The sequence below is a fragment of the Streptopelia decaocto genome (assembly GCF_964273445.1).
Source record: "Streptopelia decaocto genome assembly, chromosome: 1".
Lineage (NCBI taxonomy): Eukaryota > Metazoa > Chordata > Aves > Columbiformes > Columbidae > Streptopelia > Streptopelia decaocto.
The window spans coordinates 136,508,617-136,520,166 of record NC_138663.1 but is presented as its reverse complement, the minus strand read 5'-3'; the positions used below and the strand labels follow the sequence as shown (position 1 = coordinate 136,520,166).

Below are 11,550 nucleotides of genomic sequence, written 5' to 3'. Positions count from 1 at the left end.
ATAAAGTCAGTCATTAGCACTGCCTACAGGGCCCAATTATTTTGCAGGCATGACAGAGGGTATTTTTTGCTTGTAACTTGCAGATACTAAAATTCCCTGTTTGTGGAAAAAGCTGCATCTAAGCTAAGAATTTATTTAAAGCTTCAGCCTTCTTTACAGCTGGAATAATGTGTCACCCAGCTAGATGACCACTCTTCAATATTATAGCAAGCAGAAGCTGCTTTTTGTCTTGGAGTTCTTACTATATTGTGTCCTAAAAGAAACTCTCCCAACCCTTGCTTCACATCTGCCTGCAAGGGATGCATATCCAACACACAGGCACAAAGACAGTTAGGTACAACATAGTAAGGAAAGTGCTCCAATCAAGATTTTAACAGAAACCCTGCAGCATACTGGAACAGTTAGTTAACCACAGACTTTCACTAATCTTCTAATGCAAGAATCACAAATAATGGCCTGGGTATGTATACAAATAGGCACTCTGCTAACTGTGGCCCAAGGCATTAAAAGATGTGGACAGCAGTTTCTTCCATCTGACATAGTTGGCCACTGCCTTTCCTTCCAGATCACGCCAGAATAACACGCAGCCTAATGCAGAACTCAGACTTCCACGTTGCCACAGGACATTTCAGCAATCACAGTGCAGAGTGAGCTGAGCTCATGAAGGACAAGGGAAGCCTTTTGAGTTCAGTGGAGTGTATTTATTGAGAGATTTTTAAAATCTTCTCACATATTGCCATTATTGCCCTTCCCTCACACATCAACAGTTTTTCCTCACATTGGAAAAATTATTTTTTTTTCAGCAAGTTTGTGGTTGGTCAAGAATCCTTGTACTTCTAATAGAAGACTGGCCTGTTTGTTTTGAAGTCATGGAAGTGTGGGCAGTGCTAAGCTGTCTTCCCCCTACAACAAATAGGAAGTTTCGGTAGAAATAGTTGCAAGAACAATGTTTTTTTCAGGAGACTCAGTTCAAGTCCTTCCACTGGACCAGCCCAAACAAGGACACTTTTGCAGGTGTCCCGGCAGAAAGTGCATAGATGAACATTAAGACCTGTCCCTCAGGTCAGCCGCTCCAGTCCTCACAAAAGCAAATTCTCAACCAATCAATTAGACGCTGTGAAGAAAAACTTTCTTCTGTCCTGCTGAAGTACTCTTTCAAGCAGAGTGCCGGGAGTCATCTCCTGTAACAGCAACCACAAACATGATCTGTTGCCACTTCCTCTAACCTGTGTGGTGCTCGCCCTTACGAGATCTTGGGCTGCACACTAAAATCCACCGTGATGTTGACATATAAAGGGTTATGTTCCACTGAGAGCAGCTCATATGAACAAGAGTTCAGTCCATCTGTTTTCCATGTTCTAGATACTTGACGTAGAAGCTTCATCCTGAGGACAAGGAGCAGAAAATCTTTATTGACATCAAGGAGTTTTGAGCTCTTTCCCACTACTAGTAAACTTAAAGGCAGAGCTATGGCCATCCTCTATCTACTGCAAACATGAAGTTATGCTTTTCCTGTCCAGCATAGACAATCAGACATGGTGAAATGAGTTCTTTGGCTTAATCTCTAAAATGATAAATCATATCCACGTAACTACAACTTTGGAAGTTTCTAAGGAACATGACCCAGTCAATTCTAGGCAGATCTCACATACAGAACAACTGCCAGCTGTGAACAGTGGTGTCCCCCAGAGCCTCTAGCTACCACAAAATGCCTGTTTGGCCTAGAGCAAAGAACTCTGCCCCAGTTGCCCAGCCCCATGCCACATACCAAGAGAATGCAAGGTAGAACACTGTTCATAACTCACCTCTCTCCATTCTCTTCATTACCGTGGTCTCGTTTGTGGAAGATCATTGTGTACCTGGCTACATCAGCAGACGGCCTCACCACTCTCATCTTCTGTATCTCAACCCTGAAAGAAAGAATAGTGGTGTGAGCAAGACATCACCAGTAACCAAGCTCTTAAGGAAAAAAACATTTGGAGACTTCATAGGTGCCAAGGAAGCAAGCACAGAGAACTTCCACAGCCTATTTATTTTGCCAGAGAAATGGGGCTCAGAGTTGTATTTCTGGAGAGCAGGTCCAGTAGGGTGACAGATACCCCCTTCTTTTGAACAGAAGCAGGTAGCTACTACAGTAGGGATCATGTAGAGCTTTATGCACATGCTATAGAATAGAGCACATTTAAATTAGTATTGTCTGTGTAGTTTTTACTACCCTGTATTAACCTGGGAGGTCTGTAGCAAGATTTCACAGATTTTGCAACAAGATAGTCCCAACTCCTGCAAGAAAGCCCCTGTAACTTGAAAGCCCCTGTAACTTGATAGTTCTCCACTTTAAAAAAAAGAGGGGGGTTAAAAAAAAAACATGCTTTCTTTTTTATCAGTTGGCAGGCAGCTGCAAAATTTTCAGTTGTTGATAAGAAAAATTGCTTTCTGAAAACAGTGCTAGAAACAGTAAGCCCCATATGTGGATTTAGTGTTTGACATCAGGCACTTGGTTGGAGCTTTTGTCCTTAAACATATCTGTGGAGCACAAAAATTTTTCCTGTCAGCAGAAAGGGTTAAATTCATGAAAAATGGAATTAAGGAATAGCCTGAGGTCCTTGCTAGTCACATGAGCAGCTGAAAGAGCAATAGGAAACCAAGAATTAAAGAAACTTAGCCCCTACAGCCTTGCAATGACTGTTTCTAGCCCTAAGTTATCAAACCAATACAGCAAATGATTTTAAAATCTCTCTGTGATGCACACCTTAGGAAAAGGCCCAAAAGAGACCATCACATTTAGCATAGAGACACAACAGTCAGACCAAGAGCTCTCCAGCCCTGAGTTCCTCAATATACCGAAGGTGATGCTGCCATCTGCTGTCTTTACTGAGGAAGGCTGCAAGGATCTCTCCACACAGCCACCCACCGAGACAGCAAGCTTCCCACTCCTACCTGCTGCAAACTCTGTAACCAGCCCAGTCCAAGATCAACCCAAGAGAAAAGGCATGAGCCAAGCCCAGTTGCATTGCATGCTCTGGCTTATATGACTTGGTTTCCCCACCAAGACCACAACAGCTGCAAAGTTATGAGGCACCATGCACAAGCAAGCATCATATTTGATTCCAACCACTTGCAAACATCACAGAGACCCTCAGTAAATCCTGCTGATCTGCTGCACAGCTGGTTCTCTGCTGTGACACTTCTCAGGGAGCTGGAGAATAAGATGGGACCCGCTATCTCCTTCCCACTATAAAAGCCAGCTCCCAAGAGGTCACAAAGGAGAAGCTGGTGTATCTAGCTAGAGGTAGGAAGAAAAAAAAAAAAAGTTTTAATTAAGGGACAGAAATCCATGTCACCAGTAGAGCTTTTAGATTTCTTTTGAGATACAGCTGACTGATCTGCTAAACTAACACAGACAAAAACATTCATTTGGAAGTTAACTTTAGGATGCTTGATTTCACCAGCATAATTATTTAGCATCACAAGGGATATGAATTTTATGTCCTCAAAATGTCTGCATATTTAAGCAACTGAAAAGGATAAACACTTAAGAATGACAGAATATACTCAAGTTACAAATTGATAGGCTCTGCCAGCAGAGCTTGTGGGGTTCTGTTTGTTGTTGGTTTTCCTTTCTCCACTAATAACAATGCAGGATTAGAGGTTTCCTCCTAGGCAGAAAGTGAAAGTTCAAGATAAAAGTTTCGTTGGCTTCTTTGTCTCACTAAACCTCTCAAACAAACAAGTTTCTCCTACACTGGCAGGCATGTCTGCAAAACTAGTTTTAACAAGAGCAGAGGGCATATGCATACACATGCACTCTTTCTAAAATTCAAGTTATTCATTATCTTAACTATCATCAACACCACCCACGTACAAACTAAGCCCTGCTTGGGTAGTCGATGAATACAAAAAAAACCCAATCCCACCAAAACCAAAACACTCCCACACTCTTGCAAAGTACTGGAACTCAATACATTTGGGTCTCTTTGGCAAATCATACTCCAGACTTCAGTCATCTTATTTCAGTTATTATCAGTTTCCAAGCAAGAATACAAATACTGTGTGGCTGAGACAAAAACAAACCAAACCAACCAAAAAAAAAGAAAAACAAAACAAAACAAAAACAAACACACCACACCAAAAAACACACACACACAAAAGATAAACCAAAACCAAACCCACAACACCCAAAAAACCCAAACCCACAACAAAACCGCCCAACCAACAATTCTGTTGGGAAGAGGACGAGGTCTCAGGTGTGCTGAACCTTTTCAAAGAGGAAACTGTTCACAGAACTGCCTCTCACACTCCAAATCCCCACAGCAATACTGTTTCGAACTGAAGGCTCCTGTAGTGTTCCACCTTTGAAAGCTATGCGTGAAGTCACTCTATTTTTGTTTTTTAAAACAAATTCATCTACCTCTCGCATCCATTTCCTTCTAGCTTTAAAATAAATAAATAAATAAATAACTTACCTGATTCGAAGGTCATCATCTTCTCCACCCCAACCCCAGTAGTTGTTAGAGAATCCATTCACCTTGGAAAACTGATCTCTTGTTAGAGCAGTTACCCCTCCAAAATATCCCTGGTACCGTAACCTAGAAGTACACAGGAAGAGAGAACAAAAAATTAAAAGTCAAGTTCTACCGACAAGGAAAATACCCCTCTGAAACTCTGGATCTAGACCCATCTTTCACAGAGTTAAGGGTGCACAAATCCATGAGGCATGTCTTGTTTTCATTTTCTTCTTTTCACAAAAAGATGGTGGTTTGCTTTAGGCCATAAAAAGTTAATGCTCCAACTGAGAGAACAGAGCCTTCAGCAGTAGTCACTCTCTTTACGCAACCCCCCCTTGCCAGTCAAAAAGGGACATCAAGGACTCTGAGGAGCAGAAAAAGAACAAAGCCACGCACTAATATAGCGGAAGCTTTGCAAAAATGATAGCAAAGCCATTTGCTGTCTTAGAGCTCAATCTGAAAAACGTGGAATGAAATCAGATCACAGCAAAGGGGCATCTGCTGTGGGACCTGAGCTCTGCTAGGAATGACACAGGACCAATTCCATGGTAAGGCACAGTGCAAGTTACTTAGTAACATAATGTGATGGAGCTCAGCTCTAAATGAGATTAATTTCTAACTTCTACCTTCCTTCTCCGGGAAACTGCATCTACTTTAAAAAGGTATTTACATACCGTGCTTATACCATTTTGCTAATTGCATTTTATGACACCCTCCTCTTCCTTGGCCCTTAAGGTAACCATTACAACACAGCCTTTATTACAAACAAACAAACACAAAACCAACAAGTCGCCAAAAACCCCCTAAAACCAAAAACGCATAACAAAACAAAACCAAACAAAACCCAAAAATACACCACATACAACCTCCCTCACAGACTCTTCTTCCTGGCTGATTTTTGCTCCTATCGTAGGATCACAGAAGAAGCGCAGAGGCTGAAGGAGCTTCTGGAGATCAAGTAGTCCAACCACTCTGCTCAGAGCAGATCTGCTAGAGCAAGTTGCTGAGGACCATATCCATTCAGGTTCTGAGCATCTCCAAGGATGGAGACTCCACAACCTCTCTGGGCAGCCTGTTCCAGTGTTTTTGTATGTTTAAATGAGATTCCCTGTATTTTGGTTTATGCCTCTTGCCTCTGACTGAGAAGGGTCTGGCTCCACCTTCTTCATTCCCTATCCACATTAGTAAGATCCCTCCTGAGCTGCCATTGCTCCATGCTGAACAGTCCCAGCACTGTCAACATCTCTTCATTTCTCAGATGCTCCAATCCCATAATTATCTCCATGGCCCTTCCCTGGACTCTCTCCACTATATACACATTTTTGTCACACTGGGGAACCCAGAACTGGGCGCAGCACTCCAGATACCATCCCACCAGTGCTGAGTAGAGGGGCACAATCACTTCCCACAACCTGCTGACAATGCCCCTCCTAACGCTGCCCAAGATACTACTGGCAGCCTTTGCCACAAAGGCCACATTGCTGGCTGATGTTCAGTCTGGAGTCTGCCAGGACTCCAGGTCCTCTTCTGCAAAGTTGGCCTACTGCACAGATGAGTCCATGAAGTTATTCCTCCCCAGCTTGCAGGGCTCTGCATTTCTTTTGAGTGGAACTATTACACTTGAGATTCCTGCTGGCCACATTCTGCAGCCTGGCAAAGTCCCTCATGCATCAACCACCCCCCCAAGATTTATATCTTCTGAAAAGTTGCTGAAGGGGCACTCTGCCCTATTGTCCACGTTACTAATGAAGATGTTAAACAGTACTGACCCCAGTATTGACCCCTGGGGTAAACCACTAGTGACTGGTCTCCAGTTGGACTTTGTTTCACTGATCAGAACCCTTTGAGCTCAGCAGTTCTGTCACTCTTCAGTCCACCTCACTGGCCACTATCTAGGTTTATACTTCATCACTTTGTCAATGGGGATGTAACAGGAGACAGTGTTGAAATCCTCCTTTAAGTCAAGATAAACGCTACCCGCTACTCTTCCCTCATCCACTCATGTAGTCAATTCAGAGAAGGTTATCGAGTTGGTCAGGCATGACTTGTGAATAGATTTGCTTTATCACCTTCGCAGGGATTAATAAGTGAGGTTGATCAGCCTGTAGTTCCTCAAATCCTCCTTGCCTGTGCTGAAGATAGAAGTGACATTTTTTTCTTCCAGTCCTCAGGAACCTCCTCCAATCATCATGACGTTTCGAAGATAACAGAATGGCCTCACAATGACAGCAACCAGTTCCCTTCGCACTCATGGACACATCCCATTGGGTCACATGATTTTATGGTGTATACCCAGTTTGTTTAAGTATTCCTTAACCTGATCCTCTTCCACCAAAGGTAAGTCATCGTAAGTCCAAACTTTTCCACTGTTATCAGAAGCCTGGGATTCCTGAAGACAAATCTTGCCAGTAAGGACCAAGGCAGAGAAGAAGTTGATTATCTTGGACTTTTTCTTGTCCCTTGCCACACAGCAGGTACACATTTTCCCTAGTCTTCCCAGCAGCTGACATACATGTAGAAGCCCTTCACAATGCTTGCAAGATTCAACTCCAGATATGCTTTGTTTTTTCTCCCTGCATGCTTAGACAGCATCTTATGTGCTGTTGCAAATCATCTGACTCTGCCTCCACCTCTTTCATGCTCCCTTTTTTGCTCAAGTTTTCTCAGCAGCTACTTGTTCATCCACACAGGTCTCCATCCACCTTTGCTTGACTGCCTCCCAGGTGATTCTTCCAAGCAGATTCCTGAACAGGAAGTCCACGGTTGTGATCTTGCTATTTGCCTCATTCCTTCTTTGTTTCTGACCTTCGCATCCCTGATCAGTTCTTCTTTGTAAGTATGAAGTTCAGCAGAACACCTCCCTTCATCAGCTCCGATCACTCACGTCAAGACATTGCCATCAATTCACTTCAGAAATCTGCTGGACAACTTGAACCCTGTTGTGTTGCACTTTCAGCAGACACCAGGATGATTGAAGTCTTCCACAAGAACCTGGGCCTGTATACATGAGGCTTCTTCCAGTTGTCCGAAAAAAGCTTTAACTGTCATTTGCTGGGACTGTGACATACTTTCCAAAAGATGGTGTTATCTAAATAAACATACAAAAAAGGATTGTTCCAAGCAGATGCAGTCTCTTGTACTCTATCTGTCTTTTTTTTCTACCTCTGGAATTTTTAGTCTTTCTTGCTCTCTCCCCTTTTTCTCCTTTCCTACAGGAGACCAACCATAAGGCAGGGGAGGCCCTATCAAGTTTGAATTATCTATTACTACCTTGAGACTCCTGCTATGTGTACCCTAGAGAAGTGCAGTGAAGGGGCAGAATGGACAGCAAGGAGATTACACACCCCATAATTCCCCCGTGTCCCTGGAGAGGCAGACACTGAAGGAGCCAGAGCTGTAACCAGGACAGTGCTGCACACTCAACCCTCCTCGGGCAGAGCAGAAATGGCACAGCCCAGGCATATCTTGCTCCTAGGTGACATCATCTATAAAAGCGCACCTTTGTAACAGCATTCAACCACCTCTTCCCGGAGGACAAGAGAATATCAGAGTACCTCCTTTGGGATTTTTAAAATTGGACTGAAGAAATCATAAAATAGAAATAGTCATCAGGAAAGGACATTGTGCTGCTCTCAAGGAAATAGCTTAGCTATCCTAGGAAAGTTTTTTTTCCCACCCTTATCTTTAAAGTTTGAATATATAAACCTTTTCCCAAAGAATCTAAACTCAAGTTGTAGTTTATATTACTAAACATAGGGTACTTGCTCTGCTGAGGTGCACAGCTGCTAAGGCTTGCATGCACCGCATCACCATAGAGGATATTCCCCCTAGAAGAAAAACAAAAATCCACAAGAAACCCACAGAAAGCCCACATTCCTGCCCAGGACATTTTGTGTTAATGCAGATCCTGTATGACTTCAGTTTTCTCAACCTCATCTGAGTGACATGTCTCAGTATGCTCACCTCAGCCTAAACAAAACACTGAGGGCACCCAAACAGGATTTCAACCTGCCATCTCAGCTCAGTTTGGGTATCATTCTCGAGCTCAAGATCTTGATTCCTTCAAACGTACCCAGGAATTCCCTTGGAAGTAGAGCATTATTATCCCCACCTCACAGATATATAAACAGAAGCACTGACACAGAAAAGAAAGTACAAATCTAATTCAAACCACCAGTATCCTAGCGAATACTGGCGCAGGGGATTCATAACACCCTAGATGCAGGGGATTCACAATAAAAACATTTTGTCAGTGTAAGACTCTTGAAAGGCAATACTTAAAGCTAACCCATAACTAACAGCTCCCTTCTACAAACAGGAGAAATCTGAGGAAATTAATAGTAAAAAGAACCCTTAGTAAAAGCAAAGAAGTCCATTTGCATACTGAGGTAAGCTAAACACTTTCAGTAACTAAGGCACAGGAGGTTAAGTAAAGCACCTCAAGCTTTGTGCCATCTTATTAGTCTGGATTCTATATGCCTGTCAATTAACCAAAGCAGTGGTTCTGTTGCTTTGGTGAATGACCATCCTGTGGCCCCCAGCATCCTCTTTGCAAGGTGCAGTGCTTCAAAAACTTGTCATGAGCCTCGTTCGTTTGTGCTTGTTCCTCTTTTCACTGAATAACTGGAAAGTTAATATTATACTATATAAGAATTTGCACATCCCACCTCTTTCTCATTTATTTAATGGAAGCCCAGAAGCAAAGCAGACCTTTACTTCAAAGTACTCCGAGATCAGCTTTTGAAAAGCCTAATTAATATTTAGAGTGACATGACCTAAAGGGTGACTCTTGAAAGAAACACATTCAATGAAACCACTCTAGTCATTTAATTCATCAGGTTCAGAAGCTTTTTTTTCTCTGAGGTAGACTGAACCTGACTTTTCACTTCAAATTATTTATACCAGACTATCACATAGGGGCACCCCTTTAAAAATCAGAACAATCCTGTATTAGGTGCTATACAGCTAAATAAAGGACAACACCATCCCTCGGCAAATTCTCACATTTGAGCTCTCAATATCAGAAGTTACCTCTTCAGCAGCAAAAGCTAAGTGGCAATTTTGTTAGCACAATAGTAAGATCACAATGTCAAAATCACATGACCAGGAGACTGAAAATGTATATTTAGCTTTGACAGAAGGTCTCTGCACAGCCTCTGTCATGTTGCTTTCCTCTCGGAACAGCCTTTACCTCACCCCAGAAAACAGAACGATGACAATGATAATTTGTACAGGTGAACACAGACCTGACTTCAAACATGCCACACAGTTCTCTTTTGTCAGGAGGCGCTCTAGAGAGGCAGACTGTTACCCCCCAGAAATCTGGTGTCAAGAGGAAGGGTAGATACCAGTATACAGCTCTATCAGAAGAGGAACATTATCAGTAACGTGGCATTTCCCAGATGGTGTTCTTTTCATATTACTGGTTTCCTACCTGTATCCAGTATTGTTCCTGCCAACTACAAGGTGCTTTGGTTGTCTGTCACACATGTAGACGTTAAAGTCATTTTCTGGAACCAGATCCACATCATGGAAAATGAAACAGTCCCAGTTTGCTTCTTTTAGGGCCTCTAGGTATCCTACGTTCAGCAGTTTCGCTCGATTAAATTTGGTGCTGCCAGCCTGTGGAACAGAATGGAAAAAAAAACCCTGAAGAAAGAGTCAAACCTTTTGAATCCGACCCGCTCCTGGGCATTTGTTCTGATTGCACGGTGCACAACCACATGCATGGGTCACAGCCTTTACAGCACAAAGAGCTCCCCCATAACATCAGATATATCGTCAAAGCAGCCAGTGATGCAGAGTGTTTCTTCAGTCTCTACTTGCCATGAACAAACACAGCCAGGGCCAGGAGTGCTGACGGTTATCTGGGCACCAGCAGCACACATGCTGCACGATGCGACTGCACTACCATTGCTGCTCCTGCGCTGGAGTTCCCATAAGGCTACACAGTAAAAGACGCATCAGTAAACTGTTGAGAAACTGATGCTTCGTACGACTGTGTCAGTCAGGTTTACAGGAGTTTAAAAACAAAGAAACAAACAAAACTCTAACACCACCACCCCCGAAAAAAGACCTAAAATAAATAAATAAATAAAATTAAAACAAAGAAAGACAAAAAACATTACTCCCATACTAATTCGTTCATAGATGTCAGAGCACCTGCCACAGATGATTTATGCCACACAGCTTGGAGGAGAGCAATGCTTAAAGAGTTCACTGTATTTCCCTAAGCACACAGTAGGTGGCAGAGTGGGAAATAAAAATAAGTTATCTCCATTTTTAACTCCTATCTACAACCTAATTGTTTGGCTGCACAGGAACTCCCCATAGCACAGAGCTTCACTTTACTTTTACTGGTCTTCGTTGTTTGCTTTTGCGGTAAGTTACTGCATCTTCACTTTTCAAAGATATACTTTTTCACCTTTGAGGTATACACATATATACACACTGCTGGCACTTTTGTAAGCTTACCATGACACCATTCACTCTGCAGCAACAGGTATGCTTATCTTGCTGTTTATTTTTCACTGGGCTGTACAGACATGCCAGCCTGTAGAAGGTTTTCTACTGCTGAGGACAAAGTGGTCAGCTGCCTCCAGTTCTCACCTGGGAGACACAGGGCCAAGCCCTGCGCTCCCAGAAACTGATAGGAAGCATATTTTCCAGAATTACAAGTTTGTTTGTTTGTTTTAAAAAAGCAATTTTCAAGAGAAAGGGGTCATTTGCTAGGAAGCTGCCTGGACAGAAAGAGGCTGCATGGAAGATAAGAAAGAAGCTGGCCTCTGCAGCTGAGAGAAGGTTAGATTTAGGGAAAAGCAGTTGTATACAAAACATGTTTTTTCATGCTAAGAAGTAAAGCTTTGCTCTAAAGCAGCAATTTGTTCACCATCGCCAACAGCCACGTGCTCCTACACAAAGCAGATTTATGGCTCCTTACCTGCAGTTAGGGAGACAGAGCCCAGTCAGTGCCCACTTTGAGAAATTACGAGAGGGATAATCAACTGCTTCCATTCTCAGCCAGGAAATCACTTTTCCAATAAAA

At 42.8% G+C, this 11,550-nt stretch overlaps 1 protein-coding gene across 2 annotated transcripts in view; it reads right to left on the bottom strand.

The window, feature by feature from the left end:
* Positions 1 to 683: 683 nt before the first annotated feature.
* The window catches only part of B4GALT4 (beta-1,4-galactosyltransferase 4), a 32,789-nt gene continuing 21,922 nt past the window's right edge, over positions 684 to 11,550 (bottom strand). For both annotated transcript variants that reach the window (XM_082074051.1, XM_082074050.1), the window contains 4 exons: positions 9,940 to 10,127; positions 4,464 to 4,586; positions 1,806 to 1,910; positions 684 to 1,385 (listed from right to left, as the gene is read on the bottom strand). In XM_082074051.1, the coding sequence (XP_081930177.1) occupies positions 1,244 to 1,385; positions 1,806 to 1,910; positions 4,464 to 4,586; positions 9,940 to 10,127 (558 nt within the window). In that variant the 3' untranslated portion in view covers positions 684 to 1,243. The remainder of the gene's footprint in view (positions 1,386 to 1,805; positions 1,911 to 4,463; positions 4,587 to 9,939; positions 10,128 to 11,550) is intronic.